This window comes from Micropterus dolomieu, linkage group LG11 (genome assembly GCF_021292245.1).
Source record: "Micropterus dolomieu isolate WLL.071019.BEF.003 ecotype Adirondacks linkage group LG11, ASM2129224v1, whole genome shotgun sequence".
NCBI classification, from domain to species: Eukaryota; Metazoa; Chordata; class Actinopteri; order Centrarchiformes; family Centrarchidae; genus Micropterus; species Micropterus dolomieu.
In genome coordinates, this window is record NC_060160.1 from 16,262,676 (window position 1) to 16,281,353 (window position 18,678).

Genomic DNA, 18,678 nt, shown 5'->3' on the forward strand with positions numbered 1-18,678 from the left:
ACCAAATATAGGGAGTGCCCTTCAGAGTGGAGGATGGAGGTCAGGGATATTTCCTGCACTGAGGAACCTCACTTGAGGGGGCGTGAAGAGCGGGCAGCCACTATTTTCTGTAGGGACAATTGGGCCAGTCTGCATAATTCCTTAGATTAAAAGCAGCAGTCGGGTGGCTGTAGGTTCCAGAGGCAGCATGAAGACAATCTAAACAGCATCATAATTAGAAACATACCAAGCATGTGGCTTTCATTAGCTACAAACTGAACCTACAGCACAACACTGAGGAGCAGGTCTCAATGTCAATACTGTGCCTGATAATCAAAACACACAGCCATGAATGTGACGTCAGACTGATCTGAGCTTTCCACAACACCGATAAAGACATTTTAGTGGTTTAATGAGCAAAGTGACATGTCAGTACAATACAATTTCCCTTTTACTTAATGGCAGTCATTTAAAGAATAACATTGTATTATGTTTACATTATAAAGACATGGAGTAACATTGTAATTAATTGGCCCAAACAAAAACTGATCAGTTCAAAAAACTGTGACAACTGCTCAGTTTTTGTCACATTCATTACAGCGAAAGAAAACAAGCAGCAGCAGTAACGCTGAAGTTTGGACTGTATGTGGTAATACTGTATATACATTATGTAGATTGTATGTGGCAAATCATGGATTAAATGATACAAACAACAATGTGTCATAATTTTTTTTTTGAGAAAGTGGTAAACCTGACACTTTTTAAGTTCAGATGTGGTCAACAGCATTTTCAAATACCAAAAGATTGGTTTACATTAGGTTCACGATCATCCAAAAAGAACGATACAAATGCTGTCAGAAAAATGAAAAAAAAAAATATAAAAATTAATCTGACGAAGTAAACCTCGCCAATCTTTTGTTCCAGGCAGATTAAAAGAACAATGATTGCCATGAATTGGGTATAGTCTAAAAGTCAGGGTGCAGTTTGAGTTTGGTCTATGTTTGTGCGTTAGAAAGCACCAAAAAAAAAAAAAAAAAAAAAAAACCCACTAACCTAGTGTTGAGAACAACTTTACCATAAATACTCTGCCTGAGGTGATGCAGATTGGCATCTCTGTTTCCTCACGTATTCAGTTTCTTTGGCACGCTTTTCCCTTTCTTTGCTCTTGTTCCTAATTCTGGGAAGGGGGGGCAGATGGGGTTATGAGCTCTGTGCCCATGTGATGACAATGATAGAGAAGCTGAGGAGTCCCATAATCAATCCAAAGACCATCAGAAGGGTAGCCTAGAGACACAAAGAGCATAAACAACACAGCATTATTACCTATAAGGTCATATATATATATACACAATTTTTTTTTGGACAGTGTGTAGTTACCCCAACGGAGTCAAAAGATCGGAAAGGTTGGCTGCTGATCTTGAGGTAGAAAATGCCGGGAAAAACAAACAACAGGCAGCTGGATGTTGTCGATCCTGGGAAAGAAAGACAAAAGCCACTTGAAATGCACAGACATAATGTAGGTCTGATAACAGCAGCTTCGTAAACTGTTTGAGCAGGACTGCACCATTAATTATGTATAAGCAGATATTGTGATTTTAGCCACCACAATCAATAAGTGTGGAATACTGACGTCTTGGCTGCTTTTAATGTCTGCTCTAGTTGAAAACAGAATATTTAAAAAGGTCACAGTTAAGTGACCGTACGGTGTCCGTGAAACAAAAATATATATAATTATGTCATTTATAAAGACCATAATATCATATTTCTCCAAATTTTAAATAGATCACATACCCACGATTCCAAACACATTACTTATATCAGGAATAAAGATGGCCATCAGCAGCACCACACCCAGGATGATTAGAGTTGTAGTGGTGTGGATCAGCCAGGAGAAGGGCTGTGTTCCACACATCAGCAAGATCGCAGCCTTACGGGCCTGGAGCACACAAACAAACAAAGCTCATTCTACCTAAACACATTCACCGAGAATGTACTGTGTTCATGATTCAGATCAAATGTCTGAAAAATGAAAGAAGGAAACTGGAGTAGTGTTTGGACCGAAAGGAAGAACGTGTTGGCAGTAGTGAAAGGTGAAGTCACGATTTTATTTAGTTTTTAAGCGCAAAACAAGAACTCTATTAAAATAATCATTAAATGCAGTTGTGTGAGTCCAAGAACTTCAACCAGCTCTTGTTTTTGTCACTTCATAGAACTGAGTAAAGAATCAAAAATGAGTTATTGTTATATGGATATTCAGGAGTCCATGTACTCACAGGGAAGTGAACAAGAGGTACAGTCAACAACACAGAGAGCAGGATGATCAATCGAACAGTCATCACCATGACGTCCCGAGGCATATACACATCGTAGCCATGCAACAGCTCAGAGGACACATGTGCTATGACCAGAAGACAAGAATACAGTAAGGGTAAAATGCCAACAGATAGGACAGGGAAAAGTAGCTACAGTAAACAGTGTGTCATTGCAAGCTTACCGTAGAAGGTGAGGTAGCCAAACACCGCAACAATGAGGTAAACCAGGAAGCTGAGGCTGATACTGACATTTGTAACGATCTGCATCTTGCTCTTAGTAGGTCTGGAAGACAAAAGGACACATTATTTAAGCGTCATGTTTACATAGCTTGAGAACAATGGATTAAATTACTTTAAACAGAAAATCAAACAGTTTTGGCAAAAGGAAAGGCTGAGCGGCTGCAGTGCTCACCGGTCAAGTTCAGCGTAGACTGGCAGGACAACCGTGTGGCACAGAAAAGAGAAGGCCATGGTGGGGATGGCATAGGCACTCTGCAACACACATCAGTCAGAGTGCAGCCGTCATTAACAAATTATAAGCTTTGTTACACAGCAGTGAGGGGGCAGGTGGGTCAAGGTATGGTTTGTGTAGTAGTAGCAATTACCATCTGGGCTGCAGAGTGTGATGATGCAATTTTCAGGCGTGAACTTTCCTTAGTAAGTTAAGTCCGTATGGAAATACATATACAGTATTATTAAATACTGTTTAAGTGTGACTTTTTGGGATCTTCTGCAAAACATGGTCATGATGGTTTAAACAACCAAACATATACCTTTTTTAATTCTGCATGCCACACACACATTACACCGCACAGCATAAATGTGAGCGGCAGCTGCGCAAAGCAGCCGAGTTCCTTGCAAATATACAACCAAATCTTCATCGATAAAGAGTGTGACTTATCACTAAAGCGTTGGTACAAACGGGCCAAAGATGTGGAGATCACCAAGGAGGATAACACACCACGGACCCGTTTCTGGTCGGGAGCTGCCCTGACTGACGCTTTGTTCACGTGTTACCCGCACCATAAGTACTATTTCTTGTAAACATTTAGAGGTGGACAAGTAGAACAATTTTGGTTTGAACTGCATTACTTTGATTAACTTTTGATGCTGGAGTGAGATCTTGCTGGATGTTTTTTTCCCCCTCCTGGATTGTGAAAAGAGCTGAACTAACAAAGTATAACTATCCTCAGGGGACAGAGTATTTTGTTTATTTTTGACTGTTTTGTTGACTGTTTGATTTATTGTTTGTTAAACAATGCCCTGCTTTTGTTGAAATGTTCCTTAGAATATATTTTCTTAACAGAAACCAAAAATTTCTGTGTGTGGGATTTTATTGAGATTTTCCCTAAAACGTGTCATATTTACTTTTGAGGGTATACTGCCATATTACATATATCCTTTGTGGGCGGGTATCTGTGATGCAACGACTTGTCAGGTTAACCCTGGTTGGCGCCCAAGTAAAATTTAAATATCTAAAAGTTTTTGGATATTAAAAAAAAAACAAAAAAAAAACAAAACAAAACTGCAGCAGGCCTACATAAAGCAACTTCATAATTGCCACCTCACAGGTCCTGCATGTGAAGCATAGAGAAAAAAGGCTGGTTTCATGCACCTACCTTACAGGAGATGATAAAGAGTTTGGGCGTACATTCTGAGTCAGAGGAATTTGAAATCTGGAGAAACAGGGAAAGAAGAGGGAGCGTGTTATTTCTGAGAGGGGATGACGTCCGCAGTGCTGCTGCAAATGGGAGAAACATAAAGCTGGATTCCATCTTTTTGCTTGAGCTCAAAGGACAACAACCATGCCAGTAAAGCATGCCAGGTCTGAAGCGATGCTATGGTCTGTATAATCCCAAAAGGCCAGAGGTTATTTCCAGGCTGTTGCAAGGTCACCGGAACTTCCTTCCCCTCAGGACTGGCACCATTCTCCATATACAGCTCTCTATAGCCTTCTGAGGTCCTCATCATCCAGAGTGCACAATCAATGTAAACTCAGTCTCCCGAGTTTTTATCATAATCCTGCAGCAGTGACTGTCTGGTCCAGACTACCTACACTAGACTCACAAGATCTTATGTATGTGTCTTTGCACTCGGACAAGCGTAGGAGGAAAATTTTCATTACCTGGAAGGCACCTGAAAGTGTAGTCACATTGTGAGGCAGCGGGCAGGGGATGGACCATTTCTTGACCATAACCTGGAGGAGGAACAATGCAACATGTCAACAATAGAAATGTTGAACAAACATATTTTGAAGGGGGTATTTTAAAACTCACCACAACTGCAAAGTACAGCATGAAGAAAAACGCAAGACTACTTGTGTATCCCAGGAAGCCTGTAACAGTTAGAGACCAATCTGGTGAGAAACTACAAAGCAAACCAGTTAGGGCAGCAAATCCAAATGTTATATACACTTACCAATTTTAGGCAATATTGACAGAGGTAGAATAACACAAAGTGTGACTAGGACCAGTAGCAGACGGCCATCTTCATACCAGGTATTTCTGGAAGACAAGCAGATGAATTATTAAAGGCCAAAGCTGAATTAAGCCACATTTCCCCACCATCACCTCCCAGGTCCTGCAATAGATGTCATGGATAGCTGAGATTAATTCTCCTCAGTGCCTTAAAATGGACCATCTCTGGAAATTTGTCTCCATTTCTTCCTCAAATACAGAGTGACAGATTCTTCATGTGGTACGAATTAAGGGCTTTAGCTCTTGCAAACCATAACAATTATGTAATTCACATGCAAACGTTGTGTCGCTCCGTCATTTGAGACCGTATTTCACTTGCTGGGCTTTTGGAGAGCGGGAATAATATTTTCCTTTGCTGAGGGATAGCCTTGGCGGTTTATTCTGGATTGAGGAGCTAGAGGGGAAGCGGTGGGGGTGGGGGTGGGGTGCTCAAGGTGACACATGTGGAAGGCATGCTGGCTCCGCTGGGGTCGGGGTCGGGTGGGAAGGGTGCTGCCTGGCGCTGCTGTATGTTGGACCGCAGCGTGGGGTCATGAGGGACTGGCTCCACCACTCTTTATGGGGCTCCCACAGTCAGCAGCACCTGCTCTGACCACATCAACACCCACTGACCCCTGTTTGGCAGTTTCACAGCTGTGGCGTTACTGTAGGCGCTGATGGATTTGTCTCTGCGTCTACACCGTTTCTGCCCTTTAAATGGATGTCGAGGAGGCCGCTGCTCTGACCCCGACTCTCTCTTGCCCAATCACTTCTACTCTAACCTAAGTTTAGCTGAAGCACCCGACCGCAGCTTAGCTAAACCCCTCTCCTCTGCTTTTACAGACGTGGGGAAGTAAAAAAAAAATCTCCACCACCACTAGAATCCGCCTGGAGGGTTACTGTAAAGGCACAGGATACCTAGATGAACCATGAAATGTGGAACATTTCATGCTATAACAAGATGCAGGATAGCTCTCAGTAAAGGTTGGAGTTTGACTGCCAACGAGTCAATTTCCACATAGTGTTGGAGATCAGCGTAAATCTGGCCAATGCAGCACAAACCCATATCCACAGCTGTCCATGTCTTTGGCCTTGTTACTGAGCAGAGACACGACGAGAGGAACTTAAACAGGACATACACTCCATCAGCACAGACACAGACAAAAAGATTTAGCACAACTGCACTCTTTTTTTGCTCCGCTGTGTTATGATAAATGAGCCAGAAAAAAAGAAAACCGCTTTAATATCAAGCAACTCGTTTCTTTAGGCTTTGATGGACTTGAGTATGTGTCTGTTAACATCCCAAAGCCACTCATTAACAGAAATGTTTTGTTTCCCTCAGCAGCGATCTGTAATTAGAATGGCAAAACTGATATCCCCTTGTATCAGTCTGATTCAGGGGAACATGTGCGAGAGATTTGGGGGTGAAAGGAGAGCACTAATCCAAAGCAGCTGTGTGTGGAAGATTCAGATGTTGACGGATTGGGTTGGGAGCAGCTACAACTCTTGCTTTAACCAGTGTGGCCAATAATAAAGTGATAGAAGTTACATTGTTTGGCCTGGGACTTCTCTGCGAGGTCGAGGAGCTGCAGGCTCGTCCACGTAGGCCAATGAAAGACATAGGCTGCTGATGATTGGTGATGGATGGCTCTCTGTCGTAAATACATTTCCTCTGGGCATGCTTCAGGCTATACAGCACAGAGCACAAGTTCCCCTCCAATCGCTCATAGACGAAGTATTAGTGTACTGTGGTTTGGTGAGAGATGTTCTTCCTCTGCATTATTCATATGTTTCTCATTGCCTGCCTAATTCCAGTTTGTGTAGCTTTGTGGTGCAGAAGTGTCAAATTTTACTTATTTGAAGGCCAAAGGTATAATCAACAACATCATGGGAACAGGAATGACTCATTCGTTATCTTAGTGCAGCTAATCTAAAAGAATGGCTCGGTTATACCCGCAGCTGTGACAGATTTTGACCCAAAATTTCCTTACTGGCAAAGGGGGGAGCTCACAGTGCTGTTTCTACCCACCCTGTGCTGGCTGAACTCAAGAGGCTGTTGATGGCTGCAGGAAGCTCCGACTTCAAGATGAACAAATAGGATGACATGGCTGAGGAGAAGATGGGGAAAGAAAGGTTTAGAAAATGTCTGTTTTCTAAATAAAATAAGCAAAAAACAAGCACACAATCATACGAAACTACTAAATCATAAAGCACACAGTATGTTGCCACAAGCAATCCTAAATTACTGTGTGAGCGTGGTGTGTGTTTTCCAGTGCAAGGAAATGGAAGGCAGAGTGGAGGAGGGTACCACGGCTCTGAGGTAATGCGGGTGGGTGGGGCAGGCGGCTCAAGGGGATCACCAGCAAAGCCCTCGGTGCAGAGGAGCAGACATTATGCAGATCCTCCAACTGATGGAAACCGGGGGCAGCAGCCGGGATGAAGAAGGGGAGGAATACTAACAATAATGATCTCTGATGCTAATCCAGGTATTTCTCCCCCTGCTCCACCTCACTAGGAAACAGGATATTATCAGCCTCCAACAGATTCCAACATCCTTCCACGGACAGCCAATCAGAGAGGGGGATTGGGGTCACTTCCCGAGGGTCATACCAGCCCCAAAAACACCAGGAGGAATATGGGAGAGAGGAGAGGGAGTTTGCACCAGGTGCAGAGGACGTTTTCTAGTTGAATCAGATGCAGTGTGTGGTCAGTCATGAAGGGAGAGAATGTTAAGTGATTTAAATTTGTGAAGCTGGGCAGAGCCAGAGTTAGCTGGGACCTTACTGCCCCAGGGCAGGTCTTGCACTCGCCGTTAAATAAGCCTAGACCATAATCCCTCAGATCCTGTCTTTGTTTATAAAAGAGAAATCCTCCAATAACCCTCCAGCCCACACAGACACTCAGTCTGTGAATAACTACTACCATCTATAAGCACTAAAATCTGTCAATAAGAGGTTATTCTGAGGCAGCAGTTGCTTTAGTGTTTTAGCCAAAAAACATTTCCCTACAAAAGTTTATCCAAAAATGTAAAACAAACCATAAAAACAAAAAATCTTTAAAACCACACAAACCCCACACTGACACACTGACAGGGATCACACAGCAGGCTTGATGCAATGGTTTAGTTTCATGCAGTTGGGTTACTGTAAGCACAACAACACTTTAATGGGAAATTCCTAGTGGGATAATACTTACATCTCTAAACAAAAAAAGGCCCTTGAGTGAAGAAAAAGGATTGTTATTGGCCAAGTGGTAGGAAAACATATTCTAATAATAAGCATGCACATAAAAATTCATTGGAAATTTGATGTAAACCTTCTGTGTGTGGTCAGCAAACAGTGGGAGAGTGTGTTCAACATAAGACAGAGCCACTTTCATTTCATTAAGACCAAGGGGAGAGGCAGGCTGTGAGAGCCCTGGGCTGGTCAGTAATTAAGGTCAATTGGCCCATCAGGCTTTGGCAGTGCAGATGAATGTTTACCCAGAGTGAGGCTAATTGCACTCTTATAAAAGGGGCCCGGGGTGTAGACAGATGCATGCTGGAGTGCTGGCTCTCACACTCTCACACATACTGCCCCATGCTGGGAAAACCACAAACATACCAGAGGGCACGGCAATAATCCACTCAGGCGTGCCACTAATGACTGTAGAAGAGCTATCACCTCAGCTCTCCTCTGTCTGCGGAGCTCAGTTTGTGGGTGAGGGACGGATGGAGATGGTAGGAGAGAGAGAGAAGTGGGGGGGAAATAAAGGGAGGGGTCCCATTCGGTTACTCAACACTGGGTGGGTTTACCATCAGTGATCAATTAGACGAGAAGTCAGGTTTCAGGCTCAGGGGAGGGGGGCCAAGAGGACAGCAGCTACAGGGTCAAAGGTTATCAGGGAATCAGGATAATAGCCTTTACAGGAAGGAGGGAGTAAACCTGAGCACAGAGGTGTCTGACCACCAGTAGGAGGCACTGTCTGCCTCCAAAATGAAACTGGCCATAGTCTGACCCTGCAGCATTCTGCACCCTCTTCAACATTCTGCTTCTAAAAAAACTACAAAAACCTTTTATGTGTCGAAAATAATGTATGTAACTGTACATTGACACGGGAGCTGACTTACCGCCAATGTTTTGGATAATAATAGCAATTCCAACCAGAACCTAAAAAGAATTTTGACAAGACGGTTAGTGTCAATATGTCTCCTTGTCGTGTTGAAAACATAAGTGAGTGAATTCCTTTTTTGACAACCTCACACTAATCCAAAAGACAACACTTACCTTTCCTGGTTTTTGCAAGGCTCTCTCTCCAAGCTCTTCATACGAATTGATGCCTGTGAGAGTCAAATCAAAGAACAATCAGACACATTCAACTACTTGCGAAGAGTGCTCCACTGATTTAGCATTGTGCTCTTATAACATTGTGGGACTCACAATGAGCAGTTTAAAACAAAAAAGGATCAAAATTTGATGCAGAAGAACGAGAGACGAGATTAACTTTTGGTGCCTACATTTCCCACAATGCCACACTAACTTCATCAGACTTAGTGCAGTTCTCTCTGGAGCCACAAAAAGCATTATACACATACTCAGTGGTTCTCCCCAAGACCTGAAGACACACTTTTAATGCGTAAAATCTGTGGAGTACCCTTTCAAAGATGATCAAAAATCAGAATGGGGTGCCCCTACCCCCACAAAACAGTACTTATCTAAAGTATTTGGGTGGTAATTTATAACGGAGAACCCACTGTTATCTCTTTTTATCTCATCTCTTTGCTAGATTGACCCTTTAAAAGATGATTAAAACCTCATCATCACCTGATTCAAACAACTATTAAGTAAATAAGACAAAAGACACAATAGCACTGTTGTAGACAGCAAATCACCTAGCTTCCGTGGACAATTCAGTCTAATCATGAGTGAAGTAAGGGGGAAAAGTCCAGGGAGTGGGTAAAGAGAACCTGGATAAATGCACGGGAATGTGCTTATCTAAAGTTAGACTGTGTATCCATTGTTAGTCTCTCACCTGTTTGGTCACATAGCTTCAGAAGGAGATGTATAGAGTACGCTGCCAGGCTGGACACTACTACCAACAGGATACTGAAGAGGAAAGGTACATACAGCAGAAATGTGTGCACACATATTTCTGTTTGATTTACTTTTAAAAGCTGTCAGATGTTTAAACACCACTGTGGTAGAGCACTCTTACCAAAAACCAACTATTCCAGTGCTAGCCATAGCATAAGCTAGACCCAGAATACCGCTGCCCATGATTGCATTCATCAGGTTAAACACAGAGGAGGCCATGGAGGCTCCTTTGGCTCTGGTCTGAGCCAATCCCTGTACACACAGCAGAGATAACATTTAGAAAAAAGATTAAAAGGTGTAAACAATGGGTGTGAAAACAAAAAAAGGAGCAGTAGAAATCTGTTTATTTTTCTAGGAGCTTTAAGAGAATTGCTCCTGACAGTACTAAGAACAACTGGCTGGCCCTGATGATGGATGTCATGAAACAGCACTGCAGTGGCATGTAGGATCAGGGAATGGGAATGGATGGGGTGGGATTTGAGCTGCTGGCTGTGGGACAGCTGCCTGAGCTTAGGATAAGGGGAGCTGCCCAAACTGCTTGACCCCTCTAATAGGGGATATCCTGGAGAGAACGAGTGGCAACTCTGGTGTCAGTGTCACAACAAGCTTGGATTGACCTGCGGGCCGCTGAATCTGAATCACCACGAGTTACAGTACTGAAAGACAAGAACTAAACTAGGACACCAGACAGGAACATAGACTGGCTGCAGTGTAAAATTATAATGCAGCAATTAAACTGATTTGAAAATCCTGTTAAAGCAACTTTTGAAATGAATATGCACAGGCAAAATAACAATTTATCACCAGCTTATTCATGTTCCGGGTCACAATAGGGCAAAGCATATCCCAGCACGCCAGTCCAGCAGGGTGCTGAGTGAAATAACAAGCCTACCATTAAATACAGACAAATCACTGCTCATCTGACCTGGTTTCTATTTTATGTCTTGTGCTTGCTTTCAGACTGGTGGTTTTATCTTGATAACATGTTCACTGTAACGTCATTTGGGACATGTTTTACCATGATTTGTTTAATTAAGTAACTTGTCATGACAAAGTGTGATTAAATTAAGGGCATGGCTGGTTCCGCTGTGACCACGTCTTCTGAGCCGAGATGAAGGAGATGAATGACACTGATTGATATATCTAAAATAGTTGGGGAGGATGGCATCCATTTTGTCAAGTTACTATTGTTACTAGTGATGAGCACTACATGGATCTGCATTTATCTGCATCAGAACTTCATGTTCAGGATATTCAAGAGGAAATCCACACAAAAATGGAATTTTTTCTATACTTAAAAACAGCCTAATTTGTAAATCTGAACCATTTACTCCTTTGTTCTATATCAGACAGACAGACAACGTGCCAAGTCTTGATAGGTCTGTAGGTACCACTGGGGACACCAGTGTTATGTCATCGGTATTGCTGCGGAGAATTGAGACATTTCAACAACCTGAGGAGGAGTTTACATTGTAGAAGTAAAGAAAAAAATGTCACAGTGTGCTTTAAGGCTAGTTCTGGTGGTCTTTAGACTCAGCATCTTTAAATGTGATTGTTTTTTTTTTTAGGTAAAACATTCAGATAAAATGAAAGGATTTAGTATGTAAACTTTAACCTCCCACAGCCAAAGAACATCTTGTATTACTGTTTTCATAGGCTGAGTGGTAATCTTGAAGAACAAATGAATGTCTAAAATCAGATGACTTCCTCTGTAAGTGTATGAATGCATAAGAAATACATATAAATACAGATATATCCTGAGCAGAAAATAACCACTCGATTGAAGTGTATTTTCGGTTTTTGGGTGGACTTTCCCTGTAAGTGCTGACAGAGGCAAAAAGGAAACTGAAAATGCCAAGTTTTTCAGAACATGCACGTGATGTCTGTCATAACACTGAGACAAGTCAATCAATCTCATTTACCGATACTATAGCTACTTTAAAGGCTACTGCTGTTTATTCCTGAAGTGCACATGTATATTTAGGCCAAAGCACTGTAGCTGTGAAGTACAAGGTGCAGTTTTAGTACTTACATTTGTTAATAAAGGCGTAGTTTCGTTGCTTTCAGTGTCCCCGGCGGCGCATTCACTATATAAATGTGTGTTTCCATTATCATTTATGCTCATTTTCTAAACTCAGAACACAAACTAACTCTGCTCGGTGCCAAACTTCCCACAGACGACGTAACGTTACAGCTGCAGCTATGATACCATCCTCTCTGTAATCCTTTTAAACTCTCCTGTTATCAACATATCAGCTGTTGCTGCTGACTGTTGTTGTTGATCACTCACGTCACATGACTTTCTTTTTCCGTCGCATTTGACACGTCAGAAGGAGGCTGCCAAATCAGGAATTGGCTTTCCGCTCGTTTGACCAATCACCAGTCGGCTGTGGTCGCCTGCCGATGACGCGATTCGAGCATGTCGGTGAGCGGAGGATGTTGAGGTGAGCTCTGATGGATAAGTTTTTTGAAAATAACAACATAATTACTAATTATTTAGCCTTAAGTCGCCCCGTTTTGTTAAATGTAACTCTCGGTTCACAGTTACGATGTGCATTTTTTACTCCTCTGTTTTATAATAGCAGATTTATTTTGTAATTTCAGGCTCCTCTCCAGAGTCTTTGTATCTACGCAAACTCAAAGAAGCCCAAAACCTGCCGCTGTGCACCGGAGCCTCTGCTCTGCAGCCTCAGCGTGCTCTGGCTTTGCTGTGAAGCCCACAATGGAGCCTAAACTGTACCGACCCCCACCAGAGGTCCGGGGTATGACCACTCTGGACAAAGACGCTTTCACACAGACCGTCACTGTCCCAGCGCTACGGGTGCCTACTGGGGTCTTAAATAAAGTAGTGAAGAGCCTGAGAAAGTCGACCATCCAGCGCCCAGGGGTGCCCAGAGTGGTACAAGATAAAGAGGAGAGTAGTGACTTTCGTTTAGTCCTGTTGGACCCCCACAATGTGTCCTCGCCAAGCTCCTTCAGTGAAGCTGAAGCTGAGGCTCTGAGGTCATTTGGTGTCACCGAGGAGCTGCAGTACTACGACCTGCGGCTCACCTATCACAACCTGAAGAGCGAAGAAGTGCTGGAGGCTGTGCTCCCTCAGGGTCAGGATGTGACCTCTGGGTTCAGCCGGGTGGGACACATCGCACACATGAACCTGAGGGACCACCAGCTCCCATACAAGCACCTCATAGGTGAGAGGCAGACGTTGCAACAGAAGGATTTGAGTATAAAGTAATAGATTGATGGGAAATTAAAGGAAACCCCAACACAAGGTTGGCTTCAGTTTTCATCGTCAGATTCTACAAGTCTCTGGAAGTTCAGTGGAGGGATGAGCATCAGGCTTTTAAAAAAATAGTCCCTCATTTGATGTTTTGATGATGGAGAGCGCCGTCTAACATGTTGCTCCAGAATAAGGTTGAGATGTGGTGACCGTGAAGAATTAAGCTTATAATTCACATCATCATACTGATGAAGCCATTCAGTGAGCACCTCGCGCCTTGTAGCATTTGTATTTGTTATGTTTCTCCTAATTCATTTACGTTTTTCCTTTACATTTTCACCTGTCTGTATGAGTTTGGGCCTTATGTTTGTGACTGTGTCTGCAATAAGTGACTGCATTCAAAGTTTTTCTGAAACGTTGAAGAGAGTTTGCACACTTCTGTAACTTTAATGCACAATGACTTGGTTGCATTAATGTATTACAGTGTGCAGGCTCTTTTCCTTCTTACATAGGCAAATAACATCAACTGACTTAAAAGGACGAAACTTTGACTTTTTACTGATGCCTCCAGTTCGGTTTTGGGTTGAAACACTTTATCAGCTCTCTCAGAAAACATTTGATGTCCAATTACACATAAATTGTATGAGCTAGCTGACATATAGAGAGCTGCATCTGTATTACAAATTTGTTTTATTATAAATTATATTTTTGTATAAACACATATTACATGTAAATTATGAGGTTTGGTGCCTAACTTAAAGGATACCAGTTTAAAGATTTCTTTGTCAGAGAGTTAAGAAGTCATATTCACTGCTAACTTTGTGGTTGCTTCCATTGCAGGTCAAGTCATCATTGACAAAAACCCTGGTGTTACCTGTGTGGTCAATAAGACAAACATGATCGACTCCACTTACCGCAACTTCAAAATGGAGGTGATAGCTGGAGAGGAGAACATGGTTGCCAAAGTAGGTTAAATCACAAATGTATTCATTTATTTCATGTTAATTATAGACACATTTACAAAGCATATATCTATATATTTATAACTCAAGTAAAGTCAGACCTTTGATTGTTCTTCGTCTGTGCTGCAGGTGAAAGAAAACGGAGTGACATACGAGTTTGATTTTTCTCGTGTGTACTGGAATCCCCGGCTGAGCACAGAGCACCAGCGTGTGGTGCAGCTCATCAAACGTGGTGACACGGTGTTTGATGTGTTCGCTGGCGTCGGACCCTTCGCCGTACCAGCTGCCCGCTCCGGTGCCAACGTGTTGGCCAACGATCTCAACCCCGAGTCCTACCGATGGCTGCAGCACAACTGCAAACTCAACAAGGTGGAGAGCAAAGTCCGAACCTTCAACCTGGACGGCAGAGCGTTCATCCAGGGGCCTGTGAAGCAGGAGCTGCCTGCGCTGCTGAGTGGGAAGGCCAGCGTTCATGTAGTGATGAACCTGCCAGCCTTGGCACTGGAGTTCCTGGATGCATTCAGAGGCCTGTTGCACCACGAGCCTTGCTGTGATGAGAACCTACCCACAGTGCACTGCTATAGTTTCTCTAAAGATGACAACCCTGACATGGATGTGGTGAAGAGGGTTTCCCGCAGCCTTGGATTCCCTCTTAAGAGCCACTGTTCAGTGCAGTTTGTGCGTAATGTAGCACCCAACAAAGATATGATGTGTGTGAGATTCACAATCCCTAAAGAGGTCCTCTTCAGCAGTGATCACGAACAGACAGGTGAGAATTAATTCATAAAACAGTGAGGATTTTTGTAATAAATTCATAATGACTTTGGGGGGAGAAACAAACAAATGTTAACATGAATGTCAATTCAAGTAAAAGGCCACAGAGCCAGTTGGAAGCTCTGGAAACAGAATTAAAGAGAAATCTTCATATCCCTGTTCTCTATGTATTAGAGGACTGAGAAAGTTGACCATTGCCTTTGGCAACAATAAACATTTATGAAGTTAATCCTACAAGTAAATGCATTGTTCAGTTCTTTCTTTTTTTCTTGCCCCCCTAATTTTTGCGTATTATATTTTACTAGAGTAAAAGAGTAGAGAATTTCACAAAAAAGGCATTTATTGTTTGAGTCATTTGTCAAGTAAAATTCTGTTTCCAGTCTCTCAAATTTGAGCAATTTCTGCTTTTTTCATCTTGTATGAAGGTAAATTGAAGATCCTTGCATTAGTCATTGAAAACAAGTAATTTGAATATTTTACCTTCAGCTCTGGGAATGCTGTTTTGACATTTTACTGTAATGATTTACAATTATCAGCAGATTAGTCTCATTAGATATTGAAAATGATCTTTTGTCGCAGCCCTAACTTAGAGTATTCACACAGTCAGTGTTTTAATTTACTGCCAGATGGGCCAAAGACTATTAAACACTATTAAACACTATTAAATTCTAAACAGATACTGTTCATTCACAGAGCCTTCAGCAGAACCAGCGCCAAAGCGACAGAAGTGTGAAGAAGCTACAGATTCGACATAATCATCATGTTGACCCGGCTAAGGAATGCAAGGAAACTTCAATTGAGAATTTATTTTATTTTTTTAACAACTGAGTTTTACTGATGATTTTTTTTTTTTATTATTACAGATGTTGTTGCATCTTGTTATAAGAAATCAGAATGTATTTGAACTAATATTATTCAGAGCTTGGCATCATACATCCTATGTTTCACTTTTAAATAAATCGAGAAAACAATGGACAGATTCTCAATGTTCTTTGTGATTTATTTAAAAAATAAATTTACACGAAATATAAAGACAAAAACATCATGACCATGGTGGCAGCAGTGTAAGTTTTATAGTCCTTTCGCTCACATTTCTAACCAGTGGCTATTTAGTCTTTCGGGGGTAACAGCCCACTGAGAGCATCCTGAATGGCTCGGTGACATGCCAAAGCTGAGGAGTATCCTCCAGCTGTGTCCTGAGGCAAGGGAGCCCGCACGTGGTTGAGATACCTGAGAACACAGAGAGACGTGGTCAGTAACAGCAGTGAGGTATTTTGTAAATAATGCGACTGACTGGCAGCCCGAGAGCTGGTTACAAAAGTAGTGCCTGTGAGTGTAACCTGAGTGTAAGTTTATTCTTCATTAAATCCACACTTGAAGTTATTTTTTCTGGCTCTCCACGGCCCTTTGATGAGATCAGCGAAGACAGACGTACCCATACACTAACACTGGAACACCTTGTGCCTAAAAGCCTCTCTAACATGGCTCTATTAAAGTATTATGGGTGTTTTTTATTTTTTAAGTGCTTACAGATGTATCCTGCCAAAGCCCCTTTTCAGGTTCTGAAGCAAAGCCAAAAGGCACTGTTTATTTTCACATTCGTGCACAGACAGAAAAACAGTCGAGCTGTTAATTTACTCTCCACATCTTGTCCCCACAGTGAAAGATGCCCCCCTCCTTATTGTTGTTGTGTATATTGGGCGGGGTTTACCTGTGTCCCTACCTACTCTAATCCTTCCTTCACTGTTTTGTGCTGTCAAAAAGTGGTAATTGGTGGAGAAACCTGCACACCTGTTCTGGACTGCTTTCTTGTAGTATCTGACTACAAAGCTAAAAAAGCAAAGTCCTCCAGCAACTGAGACAACGCGTAGCCTTGCCTGTCAATACCGTCTCCCCCCTGCACCCCCCAACCCTTCAGAAACCATAGTCCTGGCAGAGAGGGCTAAAGCCCTCACACGAGTCTGGCTTTGTGGCCCCTGTTCCTGTGAGCTGAGGGAAACTTCAAAGTGAAACGGGAATCAAGAGCACAGACAGCTCTCTGTGATTTCTGTACCCATTCAAGCTGCTTTACAGAGTAACCTAACACCTGTGGGGAGGCTCAGAGAGACTGACAGGGTTGAGGTGTATGTGTGTGCGCGAATGAGAGATGGACAGGGAGAAAAAAGGTGTTGGTGAGACTACACGCTGAATAGATCGTATTTTGCTTCGGTGTTTGAGGATTCTACGAGATGCTTTGTTCGTAATGCAATAAAACCTTCGCAGAAAATAAAAGTTGAAACATATTCGCTAGCATGACATGTCACATAAACGCATAAAGTCAAACATTCATGAATATCGTGTGAGATGACCTTGGCTTGTCTTTACAACAAATAGTAAAAGTGAGAAGAAGAGCAGCAAGAGATGTCAATCAGGTCTTGCACACAAAGACCACTCATCACCCACTAGAGAAACAACACACAAGTTCAAAACAGGGGGCCCAGTGATTAATAATAACTTCATTAGACCCAAGTTGCTGTAGCCTGTCCTTCAGAGCACTTGAGGGAGGTCTTCTCATATGGCTTCCTGCATCAGATGAGTGCTATCTATTGATTATATTGTACTGAGCCTTTTTAATGGTGAAAAAAGTGGGCTATTTACAGCCCAGCTAAGTCTGCTCTTCCTGCTAATCTAATCCCCAAGCTACTCATGTGGTCATTCCTTCCAAGAAAGCTGAGAGCTCTGTGTAACTTTATACCTGCCTGCCCCTGAGGAGAGAGAGAAAGAGAGAGAGCAAAAGGAGAACATGAAGGAAGAGGGCGAGTGGAATATGTGGATGGGGGTGGGGGTGGGTGGGAAGTAGGAAGAGGAGGGAGGATATGAGGTGAAATCACCTTTGGGTATCATCATCACAAACCCTCTTCTCTTAAACCAACCCTGTCTGCCCTTTGCTCACCCCTAACACCAGAGGTTAGTTCAGTTCTGCTCCATTAACTCAACTGCTGTATCCGATCTCCTTGTAAAGGCCAGCCGCATACATGTACGTACACATGACCGGCAAATGGATGTTTGTGAAGCTGAAAGATGAACTGGATTCTTTTCACATGACCATACTCGACAATGCTGAAATATTAAGAGTGGCCTGAAAATGCAGAAGACGTGCAACAACATGAAATGCATTAAAAAATGTGAAGCACCCTTGCTTACGAAAACAGGCAGGCTTCTTTAACACCCCCTTCTATCCTACCACAAGATACAACACACACATTATACCCCTTTGAAACAGACGCTTGGAGCCCCTCTCACGCTACCGTGTGCACTCACACTCTCCAAGCCTCCCCCCCTCCACTCTTTCTCCCTTTCTCTCTGAGGACTGGACTGCCTTTTGTTCGCAGGGCCCTGAAACCCAAGCCGTTTCGGCCGGTAACATCTTTCACTCTCTGGGCCCCACTGGAGCATTAGCTGCAACTCGATATGGGTCTTTTCAAAGCCTCGTATTATTGGGTAAATATGGGTCACTTTGGACTGGCCCATTTTGTCGCTTGGGGGGAGTGGGGAAAAGACGAGTGCAGGTGATGAAGACAACTGAATGACACTGTATGACACTGCAATTGCCACAAGGGAATATGACAGGGGTTTTCCATTAGTATACACACTCAAAAGAGTCTTATGTTCTTCCAGATTTTTTTCTCTTCCTTCACCACAACAATGGGCATGAATTACTGTAATATTCATGTGAAATCAATCCAATCATTTTTTGGATTATCAACAACATAATAGATAAAGTGCTTGCATTATTTTTCAGCCTCCACTCATACCATCTGTTATTACCCCTTTCTTTCAAAAAAGCCACGTGGAGTTGGATCAAAACTGTTCAGAGCTAACAGCATTTTTCCACTTGGGTCTGGAACTCTAAATACCTGGGCA

The 18,678-nt window shown here is 42.7% G+C and overlaps 3 protein-coding genes across 3 annotated transcripts in view; 1 reads left to right on the plus strand and 2 right to left on the minus strand.

Annotated features, from left to right (window-relative positions):
- Positions 1-374: 374 nt before the first annotated feature.
- slc38a6 (solute carrier family 38 member 6) lies at positions 375-12,097 on the minus strand. Its single transcript, XM_046062072.1, has 16 exons — positions 11,852-12,097; positions 9,941-10,071; positions 9,758-9,831; positions 9,013-9,065; positions 8,856-8,895; positions 6,777-6,855; positions 4,710-4,795; positions 4,568-4,626; positions 4,417-4,488; positions 3,911-3,967; positions 2,704-2,783; positions 2,474-2,574; positions 2,253-2,377; positions 1,771-1,915; positions 1,357-1,451; positions 375-1,263 (listed from the first exon to the last, which is right to left on the minus strand). The coding sequence occupies exons 1-16, from the start codon at positions 11,942-11,944 to the stop codon at positions 1,180-1,182; spliced, it is 1,374 nt and encodes a 457-aa protein (XP_045918028.1). The 5' UTR covers positions 11,945-12,097; the 3' UTR covers positions 375-1,179.
- A 33-nt stretch (positions 12,098-12,130) lies between these two features.
- Positions 12,131-15,750, plus strand: trmt5 (tRNA methyltransferase 5). Its single transcript, XM_046062071.1, has 5 exons — positions 12,131-12,263; positions 12,424-13,010; positions 13,880-14,004; positions 14,131-14,770; positions 15,469-15,750. Exons 1-5 carry the CDS (start codon positions 12,223-12,225, stop codon positions 15,528-15,530), a joined length of 1,455 nt encoding a protein of 484 aa, XP_045918027.1. The 5' UTR covers positions 12,131-12,222; the 3' UTR covers positions 15,531-15,750.
- Positions 15,751-15,754: 4 nt separating this feature from the next.
- Positions 15,755-18,678, minus strand: part of mnat1 (MNAT1 component of CDK activating kinase) — a 32,427-nt gene continuing 29,503 nt past the window's right edge. The window contains exon 8 of the mRNA XM_046062074.1: positions 15,755-16,005. Coding sequence (XP_045918030.1) covers positions 15,885-16,005 — 121 coding nt within the window. The 3' untranslated portion in view covers positions 15,755-15,884. The remainder of the gene's footprint in view (positions 16,006-18,678) is intronic.

Excerpts from the sequence above, each read along its gene's own strand:
- trmt5 (XM_046062071.1), top strand. The coding sequence starts at position 12,223 with ATGACGCGATTCGAGCATGTCGGTGAGCGGAGGATGTTGAG. Across the intron at positions 13,011-13,879 it reads CCCATACAAGCACCTCATAG|GTCAAGTCATCATTGACAAA; the intron begins GTGAGAGGCAGA and ends CTTCCATTGCAG. Across the intron at positions 14,771-15,468 it reads CAGTGATCACGAACAGACAG|AGCCTTCAGCAGAACCAGCG; the intron begins GTGAGAATTAAT and ends GTTCATTCACAG.
- slc38a6 (XM_046062072.1), bottom strand. The coding sequence starts at position 11,944 with ATGAGCATAAATGATAATGGAAACACACATTTATATAGTGAATGCGCC. Across the intron at positions 8,896-9,012 it reads CCTTGCAAAAACCAGGAAAG|GTTCTGGTTGGAATTGCTAT; the intron begins GTAAGTGTTGTC and ends AATTCTTTTTAG. Across the intron at positions 4,796-6,776 it reads TTGAGTTCAGCCAGCACAGG|AAATACCTGGTATGAAGATG; the intron begins GTGGGTAGAAAC and ends CTTGTCTTCCAG.